This window comes from Coregonus lavaretus (assembly GCF_964263955.1).
Source record: "Coregonus lavaretus genome assembly, chromosome: 33".
NCBI lineage: Eukaryota > Metazoa > Chordata > Actinopteri > Salmoniformes > Salmonidae > Coregonus > Coregonus lavaretus.
Window position 1 is genome coordinate 7,287,899 of NC_140020.1, and position 13,843 is coordinate 7,301,741.

Here is a 13,843-nt window from a genome sequence, read left to right on the forward strand (position 1 = left end):
TATATTTTTTTCAGCCAACTAATCAATTGTTTATTCAGTAACAAACAGTACAAAATACAGCTGTAACATTCACCATTCCACAGGCACAAAGATTACAGCAATGAATCAGGTACAACAGCGCAAATTCAAACAATCAAGTCACTCATTTTACAGTAAAGTATCGACAGTCACTCTCACTTTACAGTAAAATATCAACAGAGTATTTGATCCCTGTAACTCCATAACATTGAATAGTACAGGTCATAAAGCACAGTTAGTTGTTCAGGAACAAAAGGCTCCATCGCAGGTTCTGACAACAAACGTGTATGATGTTGTCCTTAATCATGATAAAGCTGGGCCCACTGTTCTCTGTTCCCAGGCAGCCTGCAAGCCCTTGGCCCGTGAAAGTCAGCTCTGTTATCCTGCATCGAGCGGCTGGAGGGGTGTTCAGTAATCAGACTTGCGTTCCACCTGTATGTGTGTGAGATAGAGAATGTTGTCTGTGGTGTCAGCATGAACGTGACGGAAGAATCGCAACAGCAGTTTACAGAAATGTACTTTTTCTCTCTGTATCACTGCATTGTCTTTTGCTTCTGTTATGATGCTGCTCTTTGGCGTCCCAAAATATGAGTCAATTCCAACATGTCGCCTCCCCGTTAATTCAGCTGGGTTCTCCATGAATCAGCAGAGGTTCAGTTGAGGCCACAGCCAGCCTCAGAGCTTATTACCTCCTAGATCAGGGGTCTCCAACCTTTTCTAGCATGAGATGTGTTTTCTGTCAATATACCTGTTAAAATAATGGTTAATAAACACCTCTAAGGGGCCCCATTAAATTACCTTTTGTATTTTCGGGAATTCTGTTGCATTTTTCCTGTTTTCTACTGTCAATGTTACAATTATTGATAGAGGAACAACAAAAATTGATGTTCTGAGTACATGTCAATGCTTAAATCACAGAAGAGCAATTTTGAGGTCCCAAATAAAAACATACAATTGTTTTGGGGGGGGGTGTAACTCCCCTTTAAATGCACATTTAGAAAGAGGGGAATGTGTCAGTCTAGTGATGTCTGTTAGGCCTACTGCTGCAGCATGTCATGGCAGAGTTTGCAAAAGGATGGCCACCCAATTGATACAAATAATAATTATATCTTTGTCAGGTAAGCCTACTTTGCAGTTAACGTTTAATTAAGTCTTTCTGTCTACCCACAAGAGAGGGTTATCATTACTAGCATGGCTAACGGGCTACATACTGAGTGATAGACAAATGCACACACCAAGCAGACAGACTGAGGCAAATGGCAATATTGCTGGAAATTAATTGGCAGATTTAGTGTTACTTTTGGCTTTTTAAGTCAATAGTGGCTAACCAGGGGTAGGATAATGTCAATGTGGCTTTGGTTGAACAATAGCTTGTTTATGAAAGTTTGCGATGGGAACACGTGGAAAACATGCATGTACTTTCAGAATTGCTTGGAGAGCTACTCATATGTTGGCTCGTGATCTAATGGTTGTAGAGCTGTGTACCCAGCCTCCCTTTCACCTACAAACTACCACAGTGAACACAGCTCTCAGTTTGTGGTTCAGCAGCATCCAGAACGACTCAAAATGTAGCCATAGTATGAGCTCTCCCTGGTGGACAATCGTAGAACTTGACATGCAATGCAATGCGAGAGAGGCCTGCCTCTTTTTTTTTTTTTTGGGGGGGGGGGGGGGGGGTAGTTGGAGCAGCTGTCATGGAAGGGGAGAGAGTCTGACCCGATGACTGCATGAGGAGGTCATGTCTGCTATGATCAGGCAATGGTGGAAGCTCTTCACGCATCTTTAAAACATTTCTGTTCTTGCCGATGTGCCCGGCGCCGTTCCAGGAGCTTTCTCAAAGTCAGTCTGGACTTTGCTTTCCGTGTTCTCTTCTGAGCTTTCTTAGCGGTCTTGGATTCCTTATCCTTCTCGGCCTTCTTGGACCTTTTAGTCTTCTGCGCCTCAGAAGTAACTCCTTTTCGGGTTTCCTTACCAACACCACAGTACATGGAAGCATCTGGCAAAAGAAACAACAATGGATTAAACTACATAAGATGTCATACTGCTAATTTTCCACTATAAGAACCAGAAGGAACTAGAATGAACAAGACCTAAGGACAACCAATAATGGTGATTCAAGGTAGTAAACATGTATTCTTAAATTAATTGTATATTTGGCCACATAGTGCCAAGGCCGCAAATAGTGACAATAAGGAAGTCTCAATCTCACACAACTGGAAGAAAGTAATACTCAAGAAAATAAAAAATAAAAAAAAAGTGTTACTGTGGTAGATTTACTTACAGCGAGGACAAAAGGCTCCAACCACAAAGCGCTTCACTTCCAGTAGCTCTCTATTCACTGCCAAGTCTCTCCTGGCCTGGAATGTTGTGAAGTGCATTGCTAGCCACCAGTCCTTTCTGTTCGCCATCTCCTCTTCAACAAGCTTCAGCCATTGTTTTCTAAAGGAAAATATCAACCAGTGGAATTATAAGTATTGAAAAGGAAACATATCACAAATGTTGTCAATTAGCAATGAGAAGAGATACAAGCAATGTAAGCTGACTTTAATTAATTTGAATGGAGAGGAACTTCAAAATCATCCTTTTGAGAGAGAATAGTATGGATTCATGCAGCCATCCTTACCTGAGCCTCAGCCTCTTGATGATGGTCATCAAATGGTTCCAGACATCCAAGTTGCTCCTCCAACTGGCGTAGTCCAGGAGATCCAGAACCACACCTAGAGCCTTCTGAAGATCCCCCTCTTTGTCTGAAACAAATAGACTCCCCCTTTACTATGAACACCGTCAGTGTGAAAGGTGCATCCACCAAACACATTCATCTTCATGTAAAAGCCCCTGAGATGATAGAAACATGACGAAAACATCAAGATTTTTTTACATATTACACCCTAGGGCAGGGATGGGCAACTCCAGTCCTCGGGGGCCTGATTGATGACACACTTTCGCCCCAGCCCCTGTTATCACACCTGACTCCAATAATCAACTAATCATCATCTTCAGTTTAGAATGCAATTCGTTTAATCAGGTGTGTTGGCTACAAGGCTGGAGGAAAAGTGTGACACCAATCAGGCCCCCGGGGACTGGAGTTGCGCATGCCTGCCCTAGGGCATTGGGTCCTTTTAAGACACTGAAAAGCAAATATATAAAACACACACTTACCGGATTGTAGCAGAAGAGAACAGTATTCCAGCATTAACTCATGACTTGGGACCAATGTATGCAGGATCTAAGGCAAATGTAATAGAAAACATGGACTAATTAAACATTACTGTACTAGTATGCTATTCAGAGGGCAGAGGAGTGCAGGACTAACTGTAGCCTAGAGCTTAGCAATTACATCTATCAAAAGTACTGTAATTACTTTTTTTAGGGAGGTCAACCTAAGGCAAACATTATTTTCCATGGCTTAATTTAACATTCAATAAGCCAACTATAAACATACAGCTAAATTAACAATAATGTTTTGTGAGTACGATTCCCACCTACTCCCATTCACACACCCTCTTTGGTGCCTTTCCTAGAATACTCTACATTGTAAAAGGAAAGGGCACACCTCAAAAAAATATATAAGATTTTAATTGAATACAAAATAAAGTTTAAACAAACAGAAACAGAAGCCAGTGCCCATCGTTTCTGCTAGATACCTTTGTCAAGAACAATGGCCTCAGTCCTACCTTCAGCACTTTGAGCAGTTTCTTTGATGGGTGGTCGTGTTTCTTCATGTACCGGTAGAGGTAGACATGGGCATTGGGGTTGGGGGGCAAATTGTTGTCATAGGCGTAGTCATTTAGAACTTTCACAGCTCCCTCGTGATCGTTGTAGAATTCCAGCATCTGCCATTGACACACACAAGTCAAAACATTAGCTCATCATAGGTACACAGGCCCTGTGTAGCTCAGTTGGTAGAGCATGGCGCTTGTAACGCCAGGGTTGTGGGTTCGATTCCCACGGGGGGCCAGTATGGAAATGTATGCACTCACTAACTGTAAGTCGCTCTGGATAAGAGCATCTGCTAAATGACTAAAATGTAAAAATGTAGTCTGATAAGGGAACGTAGTTCAATGATGGGAAAAAGGGATGCCAGGGGTCGTGTTCAGTAGGGCAAATCGTAGCAAATCTCTTTGAAACGTAAAATGAAAATATGTGTCAAGTTCAGGTAATACCGTCCCATTCTGTTTTGAAATGTTTTCTCAAACTAGTACTTACATCAATGTAACTCAGAACAAAAGGATCCCAGACACCAGGAAGCTTCATGATCTCCTTCAGGTTCACAGAGGATTGGCGGAAGTAGCTGTGCATCTCTTGATTGACACCTGCATCATACTCATCTGAAATAATAATGTCAAAGTCCATGCTAAGCCAAGGCACCTCAGGGTCTGGTTACTCTTTGTTTTACCATGATGTTTGAAATGCATTGGAATTATGCCAGGTCGCAGTTGTAAATGAGAACTTGTTCTCAACTGGCTTACCTGGTTAAATAAAGGTGAAATAAAAATTTAAAAAATGTCCCCAAAGACAGTTACATTATCTTTCCAGTAGATGGTGATGTAACACAACATGAAGATTTCTACTATCCCAATGTAATTGAAATCAATGAATAATGGATGCTTGGGGGTTGGCAGGTATCCTCTTACCTGTGCTGGAGACAGTGGCTTTTTTTTCACACCAGATGATGTAATCCAGGAAGCCACTGTAGGCCTGGATCAACTTAATCCGCTGGGACTGATCGGCTGACTGCTTGCCGTACCGCCAGCTCTCAGCAATGGACAGCTGACGCTTGGCGTCCTCAAACTGCCCATTCACCAGGAGGTGGAACGAGTGCTCCAGACAGACCTACTGGACAAAACACTTCCTCAATGTACATTCACATACATTTCCATGTTAAAACACATTGTTTACATATTCCATCCATTTGTTTGTTTTTGAAGGTGTCATACTGGCTCAAAACATATAAAAAAGTATTGACTTTGTCCTATATTGACTTTTTTAACCTATTGACTTAGGGTACTTTAGGAGAGGTGATAGTAAAAAAAAAATGAATGCATAGGTCAAGCAAAGAACATAAGAATGAACATACTTTCAGGTAATGTTTTACTCCTGAGTGTTTCACTCGCTCATAGAAACTGTTGTAGTCTTCCAGCTTTGAGTCGGGATGGTGGTGTAGTATCTCTGTGCCTATCCTCCAAATGATCTGAAGGACAACGTTTGAAGAAATCTGATTTCACATTTCTATAGTACTTCTGAGTTATTTTTGTTAGTGTTTAGTCAGAGCAACGATATACTTACCTCAGCGTAGAGTTGTGGCATGTTTGCAGTTGTGTCCTCCAGTGTTTGTGAGTAACTGGACATGTACTCGGCAGCTTTCTGCCATCTATGGTGCAGCAGGGCCTCCCTGATGTGCTGGAGGCAGTTCCTTGTGGTCTTGTGAAAACCAGTCTCACAGGGTTTCTCTGTGATGATACAGGAGACAGACTGGTTAATAGGACTAAGAAGAGAGCATCTTACACAATGATGAACACAATAATCAGGCATAAATATAGCTCTGGTCCAGGGCGTCGTGCATTGTTCTCGTGGCGCGATGGGTCCAGAGCAAGCATAAACATCACAGCCACAGGTAGAACATTGTCAAGCTAATAAACTAGCTGTTCACATATTCGTCTACACACTGTATTTTATAAAGTACCTTTAAATATAGGAGGCGCCAGGGGAAGGTTTGGCTTCTTGATTCGTTTTCTGTTGATTGATTCATCATCTGAAGACTCATTTTCGCCCAGTTCACCTGGCACCCTCAGTTCTGACTCAAGATCATCCATGACTCACCGTTTGAAGTTCAACCTATTTCGTAGACAATCATGTGAAAGCCCACAATAAATAAATATATATATATATATATACACACAGCTCAAAAAAATAAAAGGGAACACTTAAACAACACATCCTAGACCTGAATGAATGAAATAATCTTATTAAATACTTTTTTCTTTACATAGTTGAATGTGCTGACAACAAAATAACACAAAAATGATCAATGGAAATCAAATGTATTAACCCATGGAGGTCTGGATTTGGAGTCACCCTCAAAATTAAAGTGGAAAACCACACTACAGGCTGATCCAACTTTGATGTAATGTCCTTAAAACAAGTCAAAATGAGGCTCAGTAGTGTGTGGCCTCCACGTGCCTATATGACCTCCCTACAACGCCTGGGCATGCTCCTGATGAGGTGGCGGATGGTCTCCTGAGGGATCTCCTCCCAGACCTGGACTAAAGCATCCGCCAACTCCTGGACAGTCTGTGGTGCAACGTGGCGTTGGTGGATGGAGTGAGACATGGTGTCCCAGATGTGCTCAATTGGATTCAGGTCTGGGGAACGGGCGGGCCAGTCCATAGCATCAATGCCTTCCTCTTGCAGGAACTGCTGACACACTCCAGCCACATGAGGTCTAGCATTGTCTTGCATTAGGAGGAACCCAGGGCCAACCGCACCAGCATATGGTCTCACAAAGGGTCTGAGGATCTCATCTCGGTACCTAATGGCAGTCAGGCTACCTCTGGCGAGCACATGGAGGGCTGTGCGGCCCCCCAAAGAAAGGCCACCCCACACCATGACTGACCCACCGCCAAACCGGTCATGCTGGAGGATGTTGCAGGCAGCAGAACGTTCTCCACAGCGTCTCCAGACTCTGTCACATGTGCTCAGTGTGAACCTGCTTTCATCTGTGAAGAGCACAGGGCGCCAGTGGCGAATTTGCCGATCTTGGTGTTCTCTGGCAAATGCCAAACGTCCTGCACGGTGTTGGGCTGTAAGCACAACCCCCACCTGTGGACGTCGGGCCCTCATACCACCCTCATGGAGTCTGTTTCTGACCGTTTGAGCAGACACATGCACATTTGTGGCCTGCTGGAGGTCATTTTGCAGGGCTCTGGCAGTGCTCCTCCTGCTCCTCCTTGCACAAAGGCGGAGGTAGCGGTCCTGCTGCTGGGTTGTTGCCCTCCTACGGCCTCCTCCACATCTCCTGATGTACTGGCCTGTCTCCTGGTAGCGCCTCCATGCTCTGGACACTACGCTGATAGACACAGCAAACCTTCTTGCCACAGCTCGTATTGATGTGCCATCCTGGAAGAGCTGCACCACCTGAGCCACTTGTGTGGGTTGTAGACTCCGTCTCATGCTACCACCAGAGTGAAAGCACCGCCAGCATTCAAAAGTGACCAAAACATCAGCCAGGAAGCATAGGAACTGAGAAGTGGTCTGTGGTCACCACCTGCAGAACCACTTCTTTATTGGGGGTGTCTTGCTAATTGCCTATAATTTCCACCTGTTGTCTATTCCATTTGCACAACAGCATGTGAAATGTATTGTCAATCAGTGTTGCTTCCTAAGTGGACAGTTTGATTTCACAGAAGTGTGATTGACTTGGAGTTACATTGTGTTGTTTAAGTGTTCCCTTTATTTTTTTGAGCAGTGTATATATGTCAGATTCTACCTAAATATAATGTAGGTAACCTCATGCATGCTTTTCGTTAAAACACAGATACTCTAGTAGCCGCTCTAACAATTAAATTAAATGTCTTAAAAAATGGAATGCAGTCGGGAGGAGGCAAGATCAGGTGGCCAATTAGAGGGCATATACGCGTGTGAAAAAAAGCACAACGGTTACCACAGCCACAAAGTCAGAATTGGCGATATCGTAAAAATTTATGAAAACAAAAACGAGATTTAGGGTTAAGCATAAGGTTAGCAGTGTGATTAAGGTTAGGTTTAAAATCACATTTCAAGAACATACGTTGTAGAAATAGGCGGGGTTTATGACTTTGTGACTGTGGTAACTAGTACCGACCAGGCACAACTCCGATATAAAGTGTTTTTTCTCAAAGTTGCCTGGATGTCACGTGTCCTACTTATACATTTAAAATTGAAAAATGTTGTCATTTAGGAGACGCTCTTATCCAGAGCGACTTACAGTTAGTGAGTGCATACATGTTGTTTGTGTGTGTTTTTTTCATACTGGCCCCCCTTGGGAAACGAACCCACAACCCTGGCGTTGCAAACGCCATGCTCTACCAACTGAGCTACACGGGACTTATATCAGTACACTCGTAATAGCCTAATAAGTATGAAACTTCTATTCAATCAAATAAGCCAGACGCAGCAAATAAGCCATTCAATGTTTTGTTAACCAAATTCGACACTCTCATTGACCTCCATACAAAAACTCCTCGCTTAGTGAGCGGAAAGAAACAAAAAATCGCCACCTGCTGGAGAAGACAGATTTTGCGCCCAGTTATCCCTCTCGCTTCGCCTCTTCCTCTCTTGTTCAAAACATGTCTCACTTCCGGTGTACTTCCTGAAGAGCTTTCTGGCATTCTATCATTGGTGGAAAATACTTATTCCGCTCGTTAGTAAGTAAACAAAGTCTCTACCTCTAATGTAGGGATAATAATATCAGTCAGTTAACAAGACCTTTATGAATTATGTAGCCTTTATGTACGTTATGCGGTTTTTAAAATGACATAAATTACTAAAAATTCACAAAAAGTGACGTTAGTTGATGAAGATGATCTCATAGAACAAAACGATCTCCTAAACCTGTGTTTACCACAGACCTTATTTTATGCGTTTTATCCAAAAACAACATTCATTTTTCAATAGGCTTTGTTCAACGAACCACTGTGGAGTTAGTGCCAACAAAAACACGCCATTAATATTGCTCGCTATATGGGAAATATTGGGAAGTGCTGCAATTTAAAATCTGCTCAGCCTGTATTACTTATGGGAAGCTGCTTGCTTTAAGATGTGAGGTAACTGAGCTATCTAATAAAATTGCTGATATCATGGAGATTGAGCATCTTGATCTTAATGAGAAGGCTAAATTGAATGATTTACAGAATCAACTACATAAACGATATAAGGAAAAAAGGCTAGGAGCCTTCATAAGGTCAGAAAACAATGGCTTGAAAAATGCGAAAAGAAGAGTAGATACTTTTTTAATTTGGAAAATAGAAGGGAACTCAAAACACTTCGGAAAGGTAAGATTAATTGGGTAACCTCTGAGGATAGAGAGTTATCAGACTTTACCACTAAATTTTATGAGAATCTTTACTCCTTAGATAACAGTTTCAGTGACTCTAAACTATTTTATTCTAAAGAGAATGTTAACTCTGTTAGTGAAGAATTCAATCGGACTTGCTGTCAAGATTTGTCCATTATGGACATCCAATATGGGATTGCTCAATTTAAAAAAGTATCCAGGCCGTGTTGGATTACCCTCTGAATTTTACAAAACCGCTGAAGAAACAGCACAATTTTTACTTGAAATTTAAACTTGAAATTGATTTGATAAGGTGGCTATAAATAAGGGAGAACTACCTGCCTCTAAAGCAAGGTTATTACTCTCATACCTAAACTACACAAGGATCTCTTATTTATTGATAACTGGTGTCCAATTACACTCCACAATAACGACTACAAAAGTATAGCCTCAATCTTTGCAAAAGGGTTAAAGTCAGGCTTGAATGATCTGATTGATGAATGTCAATCATGGTTTATGGAAGTGGTGTGTAATAATCTGAGGCTGGTGTTAGATTTGGTTGAGTACTGTGATCTTTTGGATGACTTCTCTGTTATCTTATTTTGGGATTTTCAGCATTTTAAGTTTGGTAACTTTTTTGTTGATGCCATTAGAACTCTGTATAAAAAGGTGGCAATAGCTGTATCAAACTCTGTCATGGAACAACCTCAAGGTTTAACATTCACAAAGGAATACGACAAGGTTGTCCAATCTCACCTTTTGTTGTTGTTAGTAACTCAAACCTTATGCTCATTAGTTTCTCAAAGTCAATTTGAAGGCATTACATTCCAGGCCAGAGAGATCAAGATATAGACAGCTGGATGACACCTCACTTTTTTTTTTTGTGTCACAAGCTAGATTGGCATTGGATATTGTGAAGCAGTTCTCCAAAATGTCAGGTTCGGTATTAAACCTTTCCAAAGTGAGATGTTTGTTCTTAAGGGAGGTGTCAATCCAGCAGATTGTAACATCTCAGGAAAAGATACTGTATCCTACCTGGGTGTAAAGATCACCAAAAACCTCAAGGCTATGAATGATCTTTTTAATTTGAATCCTGTAACTGAATCAAAAATAAATTATCCTCATGGTTAGGGAGTGATTTAAGTCTTCAAGGGAGGGTGCGTTTATCCAAGGCTAAGGGACTATCTATTGACATTCCAAAATCCACTTGCTGTACCTTAGATAGGCTATTGTACAACTTCATATGGAAAAACTATCAAAAATAAAGAGATGTTTTCACCAACAGGGTTTGTGATGGTGGTCTAAATGTCTTAGACTTCATTCTCTTTAATCAAATAACAAAAGTCAACTGGGTTAAAAAGGTACTTAATAAAAAATCCTATTTTTTTAATATTGTACCTCATTTTGGTTTTTCAGAAGCTCTGAGGGCTTAATTGTTTTACTACAATTACCTTATATTATGGGTAAACTTCCTGTTCCTGATATCCAGATGAATGGCATAGTTTTACTAGACAAGAAATTCAACAATCATTTATAAAGGAATATTTTCTACAGGAAATCTATTCCTTCTGCCATATTTTGTTGGGCTTCATCGTTTGATGTGAAATGGCGCCGTGCTTGGCTCACTCCTCACAAATTTATGGTGACCAACAAAGTAAAGGATATCTCCTTTAAGATTATCCATGGATTCTACCCCTGTACTAACTTGATTTCTAAATAGATACCTGATATTACCAGTGAATGCAGTTTTTGTGAACTAGAAACTGAATCTATTGAACACTCATTTTGTGGTTGTTTGCATAGTGAGGTTTTCTGGACCGATTTGATGCTATATCTTGGCAACAAAATGCATACAACCATTGAAATATCCAATTTTGACATTATTTTACTACACAGATTCTATAATTGAACGTCAGTATGTCATTAATCTCTATTTTATTAGGAAAAATGTTCATACACAAATCAAAATTAGTCTTGCATTAAAACGTATGCAAAGCTAAATGTCTCAAATGTATTCGCTACTTGTCTGTATTTGATATAATGTGAATTTATTTTTATTTGTCCTCTTTGTAATTTATTTTTCATGTAATCACTCTGGCTGTTCTGTCTATTGTTTTGTATGTTACTGTTGTTTAATAAAATAAAAAGTAAAGCAGGCATGCACTTTTAAAGCACCTATTGGTCGAAGTGAGTAGGTAATATAACCAAGTGAGAATATAATAGTAAATCATTGGTAGGTTCAGTGCAGCGGTTCAGTAGCTCACATCCCTGGAATAATGAAGGCAAGTAGGCCTCAAATAGTTCTGGGGAAGATATTATTATTTATGGGAGGGTAATAGAGATCCCTTTTAAAACAATAAAGTCAATACCTAGGGGAGATATTTACCCTGAATGTGGAATGGAGCACACCCAGCCCAACATCACTTTTATTGGTTGTAAGAATAAGCAGAAAGAGGTTTGTCTTTGGTAAAGGCCTGTAATAAGTTGCAATGCCTTTGTCATTTAATTTGCAATGACATGTGACTTTGATCATTACCACAATTGAGGGTCCCCCCAAATAGGAGCCCTACCATGCTACCGTGGGCCTTGATGGTAGAGTGGCTACTATTTTGAGAACAGGGGAATGCACCACCCTCATGTAGAAAGGATAGCCTACCCACCCTGAGGCTACGAGAGATTCAGTGTCATATTCTCTCTGTATTTGGTTTGTTTGTTTGGGTACCCCTGAAAAACAATGTACGTGTACATCACACACATCTTTTGAGGTATCATAATAAATCTGCTGTAGTCAGGTTGACAAATTGAATTGGGAAATCGAAAAGGAAATTGCGAACACTTGCCAGTAAACTTGTGGAATGTTTCAGGTGTATCCATCCAAGACGTAATAAACACGAATCAGAACGTATGCGATTCAAAAAAAGATTATATTCTGCATTCTGGTTCCATGGCCTTGCTCTTTAATGTTTGTCCTTGTCCGCCCAGTTTTTGATATTTGACTCCACGATCAACATCCTGCAAATTGCTCCAGCCTTGGATTTGCTGACGTGTCGGCTTCATCTGCTCATGCTCGAGCCTGCCCAACTGCCGACATGGCTGTAAATGTTTCTCATGTATACTTCTTAATTATATTTATTCATAATTTCATATCCAAAGCCGCCGTCGAAAGGAGATTCTCCGACTTCAAACGATGTGCCGACGAGGAATGCAGTTGTAAGTACTTGGCTTAGCTCACGTGAACTTTAAGTAATGATGCTTCCATCGATCGGTCAATGCACTCTCCCGACCTCAATGCAACGTAGCAGTTAGCTAACTAATAAACCGGCGTTATCTTTGACCTGTTGCCATTTCAAAGGGATGAACTCGACTAACCTAGATAAAAGCACTGTCGTTAGTATTCTTATCAGCACGAGACGAGTAACGTAATATATTACAAGCCGTCAAACTAGACCAAGAAATGGCTAGTAACCTGCTTTGCTTGGTTGTAGCCGAAGCCATGGTTGGCTACTGGCCCAATTCTGGAGCTAGCTTATCTAACGTTACCTACGGGGTTTCTGTAGTAGCTTGCACCATGTAAACAAGCTTTCAGCCTACATATTTTATTGAAATCAAAGCCACTGAAGGCCCCAGTGCTTCATGGGCAATGTTCACCAGTGTGGACTACACAACATAGCTGGCGAGTTGAGCTGGCAGTGTTATTGGTTAGCTAACTAGCCAACTTAGCCTACCATACATACAATAGAGATTTGTTAGCCAAGTAATATTTTAATCAACTAGCTACCTAACTAAACGGACCCTAAACATTTACATTTACGTCATTTAGCAGACGCTATTATCCAGAGCGACTTACAGTTAGTGAGTGCATACATTATTTATTTTTTAAAATTATTTTTTCATACTGGACCCCCGTGGGAATCGAACCCACAACCCTGGCGTTGCAAACGCCATGCTCTACCAACTGAGCTACATCCCTAAAGATTATCATACTTCTGTGTTGGCTTTTAGGAAGCAAATAGCCACATTCACTGTGACTAGCTCAATTGCAAGCTGGTATAGGCTTAGCTAGCTATATATTGTTTACATAAAAAAAGTAATGTCATTAACCCCTCTCTGCTTGCAAGTTCTTGTCTTTTTGCATCTGCCTTATCAAAAACAATAGCTATTTCATTTAACCCTTAATGCCTTGATACTCTCACTGTAAATTGTAAACAGATAAGCAGATTAAACAAGGCTTACCTTAATGTGTATTTACACCCTGATTGTGCATGGGGCACTTAAGGTGGATGCCCAAAGACTGTCCATGGCTGAGTCATTGGATGAGAGGTTTGGTATGGGTGACATCTCCACAACAACTGATCTGTGAATCCTTCCTCTCCACAGTGCTCCTGTGCCGGGGGAAAGCTTCAAGCGATTTCACTGGACCAGACTGTCGGTTCCTGTCTTTTAAAAAAGGAGAGACTATATATGTCTACTATAAACTCTCAGGCAGAAGGACAGATATATGGGCGGGGAGTGTAAGTATGAGTTAATATTTAATAATGTGATAACATTGCAGTCTATAATGGATGTTGGAGCATTTTCTGTTTTGTTAACATTATGTTTAGTTCTTTGTTTTGTTTCCATTTCTTACAATAGGTTGGGAACCGCTTTGGTTACTTCCATAAGGACCAACTCGCAATCAATCACATATACACTGAAAAAGAATTGGAGATTCCTGCTGAGGTAAGAAAATAAATAGTATTCCGTTTATTGCCAATGCATCATTAAGAAATTATCTGAAATGCCTGAACTACTTTC

At 40.9% G+C, this 13,843-nt stretch overlaps 2 protein-coding genes across 4 annotated transcripts in view; one reads left to right on the forward strand and one right to left on the reverse strand.

Moving 5' to 3' along the window:
* LOC311108552 (TATA box-binding protein-associated factor RNA polymerase I subunit A-like) overlaps positions 1 to 13,843 on the reverse strand; it is a 20,612-nt gene continuing 6,769 nt past the window's right edge. The window contains exons 1-11 of one of the 3 annotated variants that reach the window (XM_084151204.1): positions 13,283 to 13,402; positions 5,702 to 5,853; positions 5,305 to 5,468; positions 5,096 to 5,209; positions 4,653 to 4,851; positions 4,225 to 4,346; positions 3,693 to 3,851; positions 3,178 to 3,244; positions 2,642 to 2,765; positions 2,300 to 2,457; positions 1 to 2,014 (exon numbers count right to left, since the gene is read on the reverse strand). In XM_084151204.1, the coding sequence (XP_084007330.1) occupies positions 1,791 to 2,014; positions 2,300 to 2,457; positions 2,642 to 2,765; positions 3,178 to 3,244; positions 3,693 to 3,851; positions 4,225 to 4,346; positions 4,653 to 4,851; positions 5,096 to 5,209; positions 5,305 to 5,468; positions 5,702 to 5,831 (1,461 nt within the window). In that variant the 5' untranslated portion in view covers positions 5,832 to 5,853; positions 13,283 to 13,402 and the 3' untranslated portion in view covers positions 1 to 1,790. Of the gene's footprint in view, positions 2,015 to 2,299; positions 2,458 to 2,641; positions 2,766 to 3,177; positions 3,245 to 3,692; positions 3,852 to 4,224; positions 4,347 to 4,652; positions 4,852 to 5,095; positions 5,210 to 5,304; positions 5,469 to 5,701; positions 5,854 to 11,889; positions 11,978 to 13,282; positions 13,403 to 13,843 lie in introns of those variants that run through there. The other 2 variants (XM_084151203.1, XM_084151205.1) reach the window with 2 other exon arrangements.
* The window catches only part of LOC311108546 (transport and Golgi organization protein 1 homolog), a 20,172-nt gene continuing 18,367 nt past the window's right edge, over positions 12,039 to 13,843 (forward strand). Inside the window, exons 1-3 of the mRNA XM_084151192.1 lie at positions 12,039 to 12,259; positions 13,427 to 13,560; positions 13,682 to 13,768. Coding sequence (XP_084007318.1) covers positions 12,139 to 12,259; positions 13,427 to 13,560; positions 13,682 to 13,768 — 342 coding nt within the window. The 5' untranslated portion in view covers positions 12,039 to 12,138. The remainder of the gene's footprint in view (positions 12,260 to 13,426; positions 13,561 to 13,681; positions 13,769 to 13,843) is intronic.